This window comes from Lineus longissimus, chromosome 14 (assembly GCF_910592395.1).
Source record: "Lineus longissimus chromosome 14, tnLinLong1.2, whole genome shotgun sequence".
Classification (NCBI taxonomy): Eukaryota; Metazoa; Nemertea; class Pilidiophora; order Heteronemertea; family Lineidae; genus Lineus; species Lineus longissimus.
This window is the reverse complement of record NC_088321.1, coordinates 1,240,452-1,256,057: the sequence shown is the minus strand read 5'-3', so window position 1 is coordinate 1,256,057 and position 15,606 is coordinate 1,240,452. Positions and strand designations below refer to the sequence as shown.

The window sequence follows — 15,606 nt, the reverse complement described above, 5'->3', positions numbered from 1 at the left end:
GGACATTCTTCTCTCAATATCTTATATCAAAATGACTGCATAAGAACTTATATTGATCTAGTTTGAGACGATTCCATTGACTTAACTTTCATTATATATCATCTTTGAGATGATGAAGATGCAAAAAGAAACAAAATTGATGATAACCTAAACCACGGGAAAGAAACAAGACCAAGTTATTAAGTCAAAGTGGCCCCGCTATTAGGTTGATCGGTTTAACAGCCGAGAAGGCCGAGGTATACTTTTCAGACCCTTACAGAGTACAGGAGCTTTTGCTTTTGTCTTTTGTGGGTCTGATAAGATACCTTGGCATAATTTCAAGGTGAACCCACGACACTCTTTCATTTAGTCTATTATTCTATCAAAATCATCAAAAACCCCAAAAATTATTCTTTTGGTGGCTTTTTCAGAAATATTTTAGATTGAGAGATAGATACTAGAGGGCGTTTCAGAAACATTTAGATTAATACTAAAGGGTGTTTCAGAAACATCAGAAACAGCTGATGATAAAATGTATCCAGCTTCCACAGACCTTGGGGCCAAAGGAAGAATTCAATCCCAAGCGAATCTTAGCCAATAGGCCGAGAATGTAGCTGAGATGACAAGTCCATGATGTCCAAACTGAATCTTAGCCAATAGGCCGAGAAACCAAGATGGAACAGAACTTCTGAACCAAGCTCCAAAGTGAATCTTTTTTTTTTTGCAGCATAAACCCGCAGTGGGTATCTTTTATTTCACGTATCCAAACGGGCATATACAATTATTCATTTACAATTACTGTATACAGGGGTTTTACAAAAGATGTATCTATTTGTTTAAAATTTTTCATTATTTTACTGTGAGCCCGTCCGGTGCCGTCCCGACGCCCGTGCTGAAAGCCCTATTGGCGAGACAGCACTCGGCGTCGCGACGGCCCCGTCGATCCCACAGTACTCCCCTTACGCTCTCTGTGAACCCAGACTTAGTATTTACAAAACATACATACATATACGCCTTCCAAATAATGTCCATTGAAACTAATTTTCACTTTATAATCTTAACTGTTTACTTTTTTTGTTTTAGCACCAATGGAAGAATTAATTAACATGTGAGCACCAAGTATATACGTGTACGGAATATTCAAAACTATTGGCACCACTTATTGCATTTTGATATTTAACATTTTATTATTTTTGTTGTAGCACCAATAGAAACGGAACATTTAATTATCTGATTAAATCAATGTGGATAAAACGTGCCAGTGTAAATTGAAGGCATACTAACATAAAATAATAACATAATAACATAAAACATAAAGGTTTAAAACATAAATTAATAACATAATTCATAACTCATGTTTAAAACAATGTGCCTATAGTGCTCAATGGCAAGTATATACATATGTGCGCCCAGTGCAAGGGGTCGAGACCATCCATCTGGTCTCATTCTGACCCCTGCTTGGGAACTGGGCTAATCTAAGTCGCCAAAAAATTTTATACTATGTTTTAAACTTCACATTTCTGTGCGTGCGTTCAATTAATACCCTATATACATATATTTACAATATTTACAACTAACTATGCAAGATGTAAAATGCAAAAAGAATGAAGGAAAAAGAAAACAAGAGGGAAAAAAATATATTTTTGAAGGAAATTGAACAGTGGAATATGGCAGGTTCGAACCCGGGACCTCCCGCGTCCGAATCATGCACGTTCCCGACAGGCTAGCAAGCCGATACGCTAACGACGTGAATTTTTAAAATCGTATACCATTCCCACATTGTGGGGAATCCCCTTACAGTCTGTTTTGAACTCTGTTGTCGAATTCGTTTTGCTCATTTCGATTTTTCCCCTGCCAAAGACTGGCTCTCCCTGTCCAAATCGTGTGAATATAAATCCCCAAAACCCCCACTATTTTATCTACCCCTTTGCTATTTGCAAAAACCGGACATGTGATATTTTCCCAGGTTGGCGCTGGCCATCCTTGTATTCTTGACAAATTTGACAACGAGTTCAAAACAGGCTGTATCGTAGCGCAATCATAAAAAGCATGTTTCATGGATTCCGTCTGCATTTTACACCTCGCACAGTTCTTCTGGATATTTGGCAAATATTTAAACAAGGATTTTACAGGTAATGCTCTGTGTACAAATTTATAAAATAGTTCTTTCTCATTATTATATAAAATTTTGTTGTGCCATATGTTTTTCCATATCTTTTTCCAGTTGATATTATACATTTTGGTACACACGGTATGTGGGATTTGAACCCCATTTTTCATAATTTTCTCATATAAAGCAGCAGCTGTGATTTTAACCCATTGTGACCTACCCATACCCAACTTTGCCGCTTTACACTGGTATAAAACCTCTTCCCACACACCGTGTCTACCAATAACTCTGTGCATATAAGTATTTTTGGCAATTTCGGGGCAGTGATGCCGCAGTGTTATGCCCGCTTTGTAAATGCCGTACCCTATCCATGGCTGTGTGACTCCCTCGTCTTGTACGTGGTAGAGTCTTTTTAACCTTTCCATGAACAGGGCCCGACATTTACTGGCTACATGCGGCATCCCTACCCCTCCATCTTCAATTGCCTGCACCATAGTGCTTCTTTTAATCAATTCCATTTTGTTTGACCATAAAAATTTAAACAATAATTTCACAAACCCGGTACAATATTTCATTGGCAATTTCATAATTCTCGCTCCGTACCATAATTTAGAAACGAGGACGGTTTTTATCACCAAAACTTTCCCTATAAAGGACAGGTGTCTATTTTCCCATAACTTTATTGTTTTCCCCACTTTTTCCATGATTTTCTTCCAATATGTCTTCCCACAAGGCCCTGCCTTGTTCCAGGGTATCCCCAAAATGTTTGAAATTTTCACTATATATTTCCTGTACTCTATAGGGATGTTTTGGTGCGAAAAACCGCCTAACAATAATATTTCTGTCTTTGATATATTTATATCAGACCCCGAGGCTTGGCCGAAATCATTGTATATGGAGAATAGAGCTCGTATACAGGGTGCTGCAATCGGGTGCGTGGCATCATCCGCAAAGGCAATGTTTTTAACCTCTTGTTTTACGTTAGGCAGCTTAATGCCCCGCACCCGTTCGTCGGAGCGCACGGCGCAGGCGAGCGGCTCCTGGCAGAGTACAAACAGCAGCGGGGACAGACTGCAGCCCTGTCTAACTGATCTGCCCACCCTGAATGTCCCTGACAGGAATCCATTCACCAGCACCCTACTCTCCGGCGCATCATACAGCACCCTCATCCATCTCATAAAATTTCGGCCAAACCTCATGGTCTCTAAACATTGAAATAGCCATTCATGAGATACTAAATCGAAGGCTTTTCGGAGGTCAACGGCCACCAGTGCACCCCCGGAGTCCGCCGCATGTTCGATGACGGTTTGAATATTGAACAGTTGATCATTGATTGATCTTTTGGGGACTCCGCATGCCTGATCAGGGTGCACTAGGTCGCCCATGACCCCCGACAGTCTCGACTTTAAAACTTTGGTGATAATCTTATAATCTACCGTTAGCAAACTTACAGGTCTATAATTTTTAATATCCCTCGGATCCCCTTTTTTGAACAAAATAGATATCACTGCCGTTTTCATCGTTCCCCCCAGTTTTTCCCGTAAGAATACATTATTTATAGTCTCTACCAAATCGTCCCCCAATAGCTCCCAGTAATACAAATAAAACTCTTTTCCTAACCCATCAATCCCCGGTGATTTTCCCGCCTTCATATTTTTTAATTCCCTCAAAACCTCCCCTGTAGATAACAAACCCTCCAATTTATTTTGTTGTTCCCCAGTTAGTTTCTTATGGATTTTTGATGCGAACCTGTCCCTAGCCACCTTTACCGTATCACCTTTCCTATATAAATTCTCGTAAAACCTTTGTACCTCTTTTAAAATTTCATCTTGTTCTTCTAAAACCTTTCCATTTTCATCCTTTAACTGATCAATAACTGTCTTTGTCCTCACTTCTACCTTGAAAAAATCAGTGGTCGGTGCTTCCCTCTCCTCTATGAATTTTGCCCCCGCCCTCACTTTTGCCCCCTCCAAATCTGCCATTTCCAATTTGCTCAATTCCCCTCTTACTTCCCCCCACCGCCTTGTAATGTCCACCCCTCTGTCCCTCTCCTTCCCCAAAAAGTCCAACTCCCTCTCCAAAGCTAAAATACCTTCCCCTCTCTCCCTGTTCACCCTCTTACCATTCCTTTTGAAGATCCCCTGTAACTTTTGTTTCCCCTTCTCCCACCACTCTATTGGACACCCAAAATTTCCCTTCCTTTTTTGCCAACCCTTCCAAAACTGTGTTACCTCCCTTACTGTCCCCTCTTCCCCTAATAGGCTATTATTAATTTTCCAAAATCCCTTTCCCATTTTCTTCTTCCCTGTACTTTCTACCGCACCCAACACACCGTAATGGTCTGTAAAGACCAGTGGGACATGATCTACCTTACCTACCTTTAAATTCGTATAAATACGGTCAATTCTGGACCTAGTTTGGCCTCTATAAAAAGTGAAACTATCTACCGTGGGATTTAAATCCCTAAATGCATCTTTAATATTTAATAAATCTATAATCTCCTGCCAAAGCTTTTTATACAAGATGTCCCCTGATAACAAAGTCCCCGTCCCTCTATCGTTCCTTCCCGAAGCAAAATTAAAGTCCCCCCCTAAAATCCACTGTTCCCCCCTAAATTTCCTCACATACTCTTTTAGCTTTTGACAGAAGATTATAGCTTTATCGTGGTTTTTAATTGGATTCTGTGTGGGCATGTATACAGAGAGAACATGCGTGCCGGACCCCAGGCGCACATGGCATATTCTCCCCTCTAACCCCCCTGGAACTACAAACTCCCTTTCTACAGCAGTTCTGGTAATGATGGCCGCGCCTGCGTGGGCCTGGCTACTGCTATAGAAATGAAGTCCGTAGTTCCGATTAATCCATGGTCCCAAATTGTCCGGCACCACATGCACTTCCTGTATACATGCCACATCACACTTTAACCTTACTATTTTATTTAAAACACTCGTCCTTTTTTCATATAACCCGTTCACATTCATTGAGACCACAGTTACCGCCATTAATATACAGATGAAAATAAAGAGAGGATCCATTAAGTTAATGTTTGAAGGGTTTTGCAGGCACATTCCGACCCCTCCCTGGCGGGCTACGCCTCGGGCGTGGTGGCACCCCCAAGTTGGGCTTTTTGACCACCGGTGTAGTTTGATCTTTAACAGATCGGTCTTCTGGGCTTTTTTCTACCCTATCATTGCCCCTCTTGGCAGTGCCCTCACGCCGCTCTGCATCCCCGTCGGGAGTAGTCGGCCTGCTACCCGCAAAACCCTTCAAAATTCTTTCCACATTCGTTGGTGAATCTAAATCGATGCTTAGGGGTCTCGATAAGTCCCTTACTTCATTGTCACTGTCTTCTAACACTTCTTTTGCTGTTCTCAACCTATCTTGCACTTCTGTGGGCGTATCCCACACCGACTCTTCCCCTCTCCTCCTATTCTTCACCACTTTCTTCCATTCTCCCGGTTTCACGACATTCGTTTCTCCCGCGCCTCCATTTCCTTCCCCGTCACCCTTCTCCGTCTCGCCATCTTCGACACACACTCCCAACTCCTCAGACCTGCCAGCTACGTTCTCTTCTTTCCCGTCAATCGACTCCTTCTCGTTGTTCACCATGCTTCTCTCTCCTTCCTTTTCCACACTCCTCACCACACTTTTCACCCGTCTCTCTTCCTTCTCACTCTGCTCCTCTCCTACTCCTAACAGTTCTGTACATTCATATCGATAGTGCCCCTTTCTCCTACATCTATAACACGTGGATTCACCCCTTAGCTCATCTTCTTGTCCCCTGTACCATGTTCGGAATCGGTTTCCTTTGATGTATATCACCTTGGGGACCTTTGCCCCCACATTCATTATAGCCGTCACAGTTCCACTTTCAACCGTCCCGTATTCTCTTAACATCTCCCTCTTTACTGCCTTCACCAGTCCGTATTTTTGCAACCCTTCCCTCACCCATTCTACATCACACTCTCCCGGATAGTTATGGATTTTTACATAGCGACTAGTGTGGAATCTCTTAACCTCAAAGTCAATGGCCTTTTCCATCCATAACCCTACCCCGTCTACTTCTAGCACTGCAGGGGCTTCCTCCATTTGGGGGTCCCCCTTCTCGAATCTCACACTAAAGTGCCCTTGGCTTACTTTCATCACTGTTTTTATACTTTCTATGGGGATTCCCCTTTCTACCAATGCCTTCACAATCTTGTACTGTTTAATTTCACCATCGTCCTTATTAGTTCTATAGTCAACCGACCTATCGCTTCTATTAATGACTTCAATAACTTCTGCCTCATAGGCCCCATCTTGATATGCCACGGCGCCGGCATACGTCGACGCCATGACTTAAAACGTTATTTACAGTTTATGTACAGTGTATGTACACCCTAGGCGTTGCCAAGTTAAAATAATTGGTGCAGAAACACAAAGGCTTAAAACTCGGTCCACACAAAGGCTCCAGCCAACTGAATAAAACGAATTGTTCACAAAAGGTCCAACTAAAACGGAATCGGTGCTGTAAAACGTCACATAGTGCTAAACGAAATCAACGAAATCAACGAAATAAATAAACGAATATGGCACGTGCTGCTCCCCGACCTGACTTGGAGTAAACTTGGAGTAAACAGATAAGAACAGATACTACACTTTGATCTTAGCCAATAGGCCGAGAAACTAAAATGGAACATGTCTTGAAATAAACTTTCTTAATATTTATACAAACTTAAGTGAATCACTCGCGTGGTTTGTGTTACCATCGTCCAATGATCTTCTTGCAGCTTAATCTTCCCCAAAGTATCATACAATTCAAAACTCCTAGTTGGAATCATCTTCCACTATAACCAAGATATTCATAATGCAGTCAGTTTTTAATTTTGATCATATATCAATATTTCAAATGAGATATTCCTGTTACATGAAGACATTTTGCTTAATAAGGTTGACCGAGACAGTGCCTCCACCTTGTTCCTAGGAAAAAGTTAAAGTTTCTTGATACATGACACGTACAATTTAAATATTTTGATACTGGCTACAAGGTTGGTTATTAACCCTTGCAGTCCGTTTGGCTCAGACCCTGGGAATATTTTTTTGGGGGAATTTTCATCGTTTGGGAGAGTATTTAACTTTTATGGCGATATTAACCCCATGTGGGCTGGTGGTCTCTACTGTACTGTCCGTCAAGAAATGCTGTATTGAGTGACGCAGCTTCCTCCTCCTTAGAACCAGGACATTCCGTGGTACTTTAGTGCAGTACTTGAGCACAGAACCTCAGCGCAGTACTTGAGCACACACTTGGGGCCTTGGTGCGAACGTCTTCTGACCGAAATCACGTGATCCTCCATGGAAATACAACTCAGACAAGAAATGAACAACAAGTATTCTTTAATCTGACGTCACTTGCCCTCCTGAACATATGTACATCGATATGTACAAAGATTAAACAATATTGACAGTATAAACTTTACAAGATGTACCGTTTTTATACAAGATGTACCGTTATTATTGTTGGGATGTTCCACATCCATAGTTACCTGCCAAATTTCCTGTTGCAGTTAACTTAGAAATAAACCAACATGTATGTGTACGAAAGGACCAGAGCTAACAGCGGTATGTAGCCCATTCATCTGGAACTATTTATAGGCAATTGGGCATCATTTCCCAATTTGCTGAGCGTAAACCATTAAAGGGACAATATAGGCAGCGGCTAGGCAGGTAAGATAAAGTTACACGAAGTCGCCAAAAGGGGTCTCTCACCTCTAACAGAATATCGAAATGATTTATGCTTGTACGAGGAATATATTTAGTGTTGAATCTGACATGACCCAGGGCCCTTACTGTGTATATTAGTCACCTGAAGATGACTAAATTAGCCCCTCTGCTCCTACCTATAGTCCCCCTTTAACGTACTGTCGAGTACATCGATTCGCTGTGAAAGAATGATATAGATTAGTACCCGTTCTTTTCACTCGATGGCCGGATGAAGAGTAGACAGGTCAAGGTCACCGTTTCAGGTTCTGCAAACTATTAGAGAGATTTCGCAAATCCCCCGGAACTGAAAGTATGAGGATTAGTTTAGAGTATTTCAAAATGGCCGCCACTACCGAGCTTCTCATTGCGTCCTGCCATTATATTGAAAGGATTGCATACCACTCTAGTAACTGTCACGGCAACATCAGAAATAGCAAACCAGCAGAGTCCAACTGCCAACTCACCCCATCCATCCTTATCAACACCCATAAGGAAAGTTTCAAAAAGATTTACCCTGGTTTAAACACTGCATGGTGTAGCAAAATCAACTGAATGGGGTTCATTAATAGAATGTCTGATTCGGTAAACAATGCTGCTCATAGCGGATCTGCAGCTATAGGGAGATCAATACTGCATCTAATCAACTTTGGATGACACTTCTATGATTCTTCCATATATCATTGAAACAATATAAACTTTACACACTCGGAAGAGCTAGACCAACGGCGTACGATGTCGAGTATGAAATATGTATGAAATCTCGCACAAGGCCGTATTCTCGCACTCGCGGGATGATGGGTGAAATTACGCGAACATTGCATCTCTTGGCCTGACTTAGGATCCCCGCCTATGCAAGTTTCTGAATAAAATGTACCGCTGTGACAGCTTGGAATGATTCGAGACCAGAATATCTTCATTCTAAAAGTCCAAGATTGGTCATTTCAATTGAATTCGACCGCGGTAATTCATGTAATTAGGAGACACTGGGACCGAGATATGCTGTGCTTAATTGAGAGGTCTCCAAACTACTGTATTCCGTGTGGTTCTCCCTCCAACAAACCCCAAAATTGCAGTCATTTTCAACTGTTTCATAACCCCACGGAAAATGAGTCAGCGCCAGGTGGAACAAGTCGGAAACGTCACGCAACCTCACTTCCATTCGCGTCCCCAGGTATGCTTCTTAGTGATGCATTGATCGGGATGTTCGAAACGTATAACACAACAATTTTTGAGCCTGTGTTTTAGTCCCAGTTTTGCTCCAGTGATCTACCTTAAAATTCTGCGGCCGTGAGGAGTACCGCGTTCAAGACGAAAAGCGATAACCCCGTGACGTAATCGACTTGCACAACCCGAGTCAACTCCGTATCAAACTCGAACAACGCATTCAAATCTGAACGAGACTAACATCACATGTTCTGGCTTAAAAGTCGTTCGAGTTCGCTCTGTGACTTAATCAATCTCGGTCCTTTCGGTTTCGGCGACCTCTCCGGCCGCTGGCGTGGCTGCGGCGAACGCGACGGCGACGGGGAGGCGAACTGTTTATGTTGTGACGTGGGCATCAGTGTCTGTGGTCGCGGCACACGAGGTTTATGGCCGAGAATTTCCAAGATGGCGTCGACTGTTGTGCATAGATTGTGCTCGAAGTTTTGCATACGACTGAAAGGAGAAATTCGGACATGATGACAAAAATACTGGACGTGGATTTAGCAGTATCACGAAATAAGTGACTCCACAGTCATGTTAGAAAAACGCAGCCAGTACCTTTCCTCATAGAATTATAACTGACTTCTATTGGAGTGAAAATAAGTTAAAAGTCGGCTGGGCTTTGTATGAGTTTTATGGAGTTAACGACAAGGTACGCTGTAAAAATGGGAAAATGCTTAGAGCATTGTGAGTTATATTATGACATCATTGTAATTTGAAGGAAAAATCGGGATCTTTAGGCAAGAGCTCGGTTGGTCATCTTTAGTTTCACCAATGGCCGATAGTTCTGTCTAGAATCTCTCAGCATATACACTATTCAGGCTTGTACAAGGACTACTAAAAGCGCTTAATCCAGAGCAAGTTCTGTGACTGCATATTCGGCCTACTTGTCATTTTGGGACCACCAACTGTACCACCGAGCTCATGCCAATTGTCCACCTTCTTTAACATTTCATCTCACTCGTTTATGGCCTCGAGTCTGTCGTCAATGTCCGTCAGGCTGGTGATCCCGGCCTTCTCTGGATGGTGGGAAATCTCGTAATCTATGGGAGAATGCTGCGAGAGTGGCCCTGTACTCGAACTGGACTTGGGGATGTAGGACGTCGAACTGGATATCGAGGCTATGGGCGAAAGACCAGAGTGCGCATGCGTACTGACTTGAGCTTGAGTGGCTGCTGAGAATGATGGCGGCGCATGCGTCTGCACATGCGTAGTACGTCCAGGAAGAGGATGGCCGGGTTTGGGTCGTTGGATCTGTGAGTGACTGCTGTGCCGACGATCTCGCCTTGAGACTGTGTTGATAACATTATTGACTGTAGATAGGGCGCCTGCCGATAGAGGGAGGGAGAGAGGGGTGGGGGCTAATGACGGGTAAAAAATGGGGGAGTGTAAAGGGAGGACACTTGAAGGCCGAATCCACTAGGGTTTCCAGCGGTTATTTGGTTTACAAATATTCTCCGGGTGAGGTTGGCATCCCTTATCGTACATGCCTCCTACCAAACGTGCTGGCAGGTAAGTTAAATAACTAAATAACCGCTGGGGCAAAGCGTGGTTTGCCAGAAGGGGTGTTTTGAGTACGCTACAATGGTACACTAAATGAATTGAGACGAATACTTTAAGTTAGTTTCCCGGTCATATCGATTCTTAAGGAATTTTGAAAACAAGAAATCCGAAGGAATTGACTTCAAAATGCTAGAAAATTACAATGTGTGATATGAATAAAGGCTAGTAAATGCTTTTACTTCAATTTTGTACAGAAAGGCCAAGTGTAAATGTACATGGAGTTTTAGATAAAAGCATTTACCACTCTTTATTCATATCACCCACCATCAAGTCTACTATCAAAACCTGCGTTCCATCAACACACTTTTTACTATTTCGTAATCTTTACAACCACAGTTATCGAATATAGTCTCCATGCTAAAAGTCGCAACCGTACACCCAAATCTTCGGTCGGGTTGGCGAGGTCGCGGCCACTGAGGGAATGGTACTGGAGTTAGGGCTAGAAAAAAGATCTGAAGACCAAATCTTTGGCATTTCTTATGATTTCTTGTTTTCAAGATTCCTTAAATTCCACATCGCCTGGTTTTCCGTGTTAATAGTAAGAACTTGGAACTTTAGCTTCCAAATGCGGAACACAGTCGCAACTCGAAAGCAATTACCGCTATCTGGTTTTTCCTACGTGACCGTAATGTGATTTCTGTCGCCCATTCTTTAGTGAATTTTGGTCGCACAAATCGTGAATTATAGCAGCTTTTTGACAAAATAAGTCGAGACAGTAGCTTGCCAGTGCTCTTCATGGCCTGCAGCAAACTGTAACTAGGTCCGTCATTTCCTCCTGAGATGCAAATAATTAATGTACATGTATTTGTTAGTTAGTAAAACCTACCCGTCAAGGAAGAAAGCGAACTCCTCCGGTGCCGCGGAGTCGCTTTTAACATTTCTCGCGAGGCCTTGTCTGGCGAGATCTCAAGAATCCCACCAGGGCGTCGGGAAGGCTCTCCTTCAACCTCCGGTAGCGGCGGCCGCTCTACGCTAGAACTGCGGGCCCGAATTGCTGTCTTCCGGCGCATTCCCCCTTTGCTCCCTCCGCGTTGTAGGCCGCCTCGATGTGGGTCTCCTGAAAATAGTTCCACGATCTTTAAATTGACTTACTGAAAGCCTAATAAAACAACAGAAGCGGGCCTCTGATACTGTGTAGAAGTCATAAGTGTCCGAGGATAGAACGTCCGGAGAACAAAGCATTCTATGAAGCCCAGTAGTCTCTTAGCTATTGACAGCATTGCCCCGTAAAGTACCACGTACCATAATCCGGATGAAAATAGAACGGGACACATTTTTCAAGGGGACATTTTCTACTTCTCGACCGGGCACCTCGCTGTTCCCTAAATCTTCCTTCGATGATTAAAGAAGCATGAAAGGCGTAGGCATATACGGCTTGACGGTGGATAACACTTCCGATGGACAGAATGAGCCGCGCCACCTCTGATGAGCTACATGTACACCTCTGATCGACTACACATTGCACCTTTCAACAGGGACCATGACCGGGACCAGTTGTGCGGAATTGGCTCAGGTCAACGCCTGACCCGAGATAGCTCTGTCCCAACGCGCGGAAACGAGCGGTGGCTTTGATGTTGACACCATGTTCCGGTTTTCAAACAACCCTGTCCTGTGTCTTTCATAGTTTGAGAAGATGGCGAGCTTTTTCTTGTGCCGTATTAACGGCAGTGGCGACTGACCTTCTCAGTGAAACAACGTAATGTTTTTTTTTATGCATATGGCGACGTGTTGACACTACTTTATGATATTTCATATGCTAGATATACGTTTCTGAAACGTCATAGTGCGCCACCATCCGGACTAGAATCGTACTTACGAGGTAGCGCTTCCTGAGTTATTTGTCCTCGACCCTTGCACTGCAGCCGAGGCCGTTTTTGGCGAATAAAACGCAAGGTCTCGTCATCGAGTTTAGAAGTGGTCGTCCGCTGTATAAAATCACCCTGGAAGTGAATGGGTAAAGTTAGGACAAGTTGCATTTTGGTGGCAATTTGGCCTTTGTTGACCAGAGTAGGCCCCTACTTTCAATAAACGGTTGTAATGATAAGGATTTAGGAAAACTGGCCTAAAGAGACAAATGATGTGGGCACTTTCGCATAATGAGCATCTGGACTCTGGACCAACATTTTCAAGTAGGCCAACCATTTTTGGCCAAAAAAGATAGATTATCTGTGAGGTTCACAAGCAGATATCTGTGCGGCGAGGAAAAGGATGTAGTATGCAGTTAAGCAATTATCCCCAAACAGCGAGTTGTAGGCAGTTCGGGCGACAATTTGTCGATTTCCCCGATTCGGCTGTGCCATTCGCCACTTTCCTCAAGCAGAAATCATGTAGGACTTCATGTCAGGTGACAAATTTTTGACCAATCAGAACCTCCTTATGTGATCATGGCCGTGCTGTCTGTGCCGAACAAGCATGATAGCTCTCTTCTGATTGGTCAATACCTGTCAGGATGCTTCAAATTGCTGCTCGAGGAAAGTGGCGTGGTGTTTCCATATTCAGGACAAACAACACCTCCAGTCTTAAAACACAGGTCCCAGCATGCATTACGACCCCCAATACATTATATTCACTGCAGTATAATCGAAACGGACAAACCCGGAGATTCCTCAATCGAGAGAGTGACGTCACAGACGTTCAACCAATCAGATCATTGGTAGAACGACGATGTCTACCAAATAAGAGATAGGAAGAATAAAACGAAATGTGAGTGATTGTAGCGTTATTGACAACATCCAATGAAGGTTAGTTGCATTCTCACACGTAAAATAATGACGTCATCATAAAGTGCGATGACGCTGACATCACATTTTGATGAGTCGTGCTGTTAATAGATATAATACAAAATGGCGTAGCGATATACTCGTAATACGATAACGTACATACCTATAAGTAATAGAGTTAAAAATGTCGCTACTTTAAAAATTTGTTTTGTAAATTTTCTAAACGCTCTAAATGTTTTTCGGACACAAACTTACTACTTCTTAGATACATCTTAGATATTCATAAAATGTATTTTAGTAAACTGTTTATGTCCTTATATCAATTAGTTAGAAAAAATAGTGAGAAACGAGTTCAAATAATTGATATTTTGATCAATTAGTCAGAAAATAGTGAGAAACGAGTTCAAATAATTGATATTTTGATCAATTAGTCAGAAATAGTGAGAAACGAGTTCAAATAGTTGATATTTTGATCAATTAGTCAGAAAATAGTGAGATACGAGTTTGATTAGTTGATAGGAAAGATGTGTATGGATGAGTCCATGTTGAGATATTAGGGGTGAGAGGTTGAGGGATAAACTGAAGGATAGCAATGCAAAGCGGAAGATGAAAAGAGAAAGATATACAGGGAGGAAGAGTTGCACAGGCGCAGTGCATGTTTCCGTTGTGAAAGGTCAGAGGTCAAGGTCAGTGAGAAGAAGAAAAACGATGTTACAACCATTGATAGTAAAACAGTTGCGTTTGTATTGAAATGTGCGTTTTAACATTTTTCATGCCCATCCCTAGTTGTAATTTTGTTTGGGAAAAAAACATTCACGCAATTAAAAGTTGACATTTCATGCTGAAAGAGAGATAATAATGTGTACATGTATGAATGCAGAAGTCGCAAAATCACGGAAAGGTGTTTTCCCGGAATACAGAAAAACGCGGAATTCTCACATGGAAGTTTCAATGTGACCGGATGTAACGTTGTTAGTTGTTCATCATATTTCAGTGTTCTCTTACAATAGACGGCTAGATAGCATGACTTTATCAGAGGGGAACACTAAGACGAACGTGTCGGTCTGTGTTTCGATGATCCCCCTAACTATGAGGAGAAACACTGAGAAAGTGAAACACTCAAAATTGCTGCACCGGGATTCGAGTGTTATTCAGTTCACTTGAAAGTAACTTACCGTCAGCAGTGCATTAATGAGAATACAGGTATTTCCAAACCTGAAGACCCAAGAGCCACTATGGATATTCCAGCTGGCAGTGGGAAAATTACAAGAAATTTCAAATTGATTGAATCTCAATGAAATTTTGCTTACAACTTCCTGACAGTAACACAAATATACCTTGCAAATTTCAGCTCAGAATTTCAAGTTGTTCATTATATTTTGAAGTATTTAAGAAATGACCCTGAAGCCACTATGGATATTCCTCCAGCTGGCAGAGGGAAAATTACAAGTAATTTCAAATTGATTGAATATCAAAAAAATTTTGTGTACGACTTCCTGACAGTGACACAAATATGTCCTGCAAATTTCAGCTCAAAATCCCAAGTCCTTCATGATATTTTGATGTCTTTCCAAACCTGAAGACCCCAGAGTTACTATGGATATTCCAGCTGGCAGAGGGGAAATTACAAGTAATTTCAAATCGATTGAATCTCATCAAAATTTTGTTTACAACTTCCTGACAGTAACACAAATATATCCTGCAAATTTCAGCTTAAAATCATAGGTTGTTCATGATATTTTGATGTATTTCCAAACCTGAAGACCCTAAAGCCACTAGGGATATTCCAGCTGGCAGAGGGAAAATTACAAGTAATTTCAAATTGATTGAATCTCAATGAAATTTTGTGTACAACTTCCTGACAGTAACACAAATATATCCTGCAAATTTCAGCTCAAAATCCCAAGTCCTTCATGATATTTTGATGTATTTAAAAAAAGACCCTGAAGCCACTATGGATATTCCAGCTGGCAGAGGGAAAATTACAAGTAATTTCAAATTGATTGAATCTCAATGAAATTTTGTGTACAACTTACAAAATTTGCAGGATATATTTGTGTTGTACACAAAATTTTGTTGAGATTCAATCAATTTGAAATTACTTGAAATTTTCCCTCTGCCAGCTGGAATATCCATAGTGACTCTTGTGTCTTCAGGTTTGGAAATACATCAAAATATCATGAACAACTTGGGATTTTGAGCTGAAATTTTCAGGATATATTTGTCTTACTGTCAGGAAGTGGGGAAAAAAATTTCGTTGAGATTCAATCAATTTGAAATTACTTGTAATTT

The 15,606-nt window shown here is 41.9% G+C and overlaps 1 protein-coding gene and 1 non-coding gene across 6 annotated transcripts in view; both read right to left on the bottom strand.

Moving 5' to 3' along the window:
- Positions 1-6,568: 6,568 nt before the first annotated feature.
- LOC135499260 (U2 spliceosomal RNA) lies at positions 6,569-6,758 on the bottom strand. Its single transcript, XR_010449277.1, has one exon. It is a non-coding gene; the product is annotated as a U2 spliceosomal RNA (small nuclear RNA).
- A 687-nt stretch (positions 6,759-7,445) lies between these two features.
- LOC135498636 (potassium voltage-gated channel subfamily H member 7-like) overlaps positions 7,446-15,606 on the bottom strand; it is a 158,347-nt gene continuing 150,186 nt past the window's right edge. For 4 of the 5 annotated variants that reach the window (XM_064789007.1, XM_064789006.1, XM_064789011.1 and 1 more), the window contains 4 exons: positions 12,411-12,534; positions 11,421-11,651; positions 9,993-10,359; positions 7,446-9,484 (listed from right to left, as the gene is read on the bottom strand). In XM_064789007.1, the coding sequence (XP_064645077.1) occupies positions 9,235-9,484; positions 9,993-10,359; positions 11,421-11,651; positions 12,411-12,534 (972 nt within the window). In that variant the 3' untranslated portion in view covers positions 7,446-9,234. The remainder of the gene's footprint in view (positions 9,485-9,992; positions 10,360-11,420; positions 11,652-12,410; positions 12,535-15,606) is intronic. The other variant, XM_064789008.1, reaches the window with a different exon arrangement.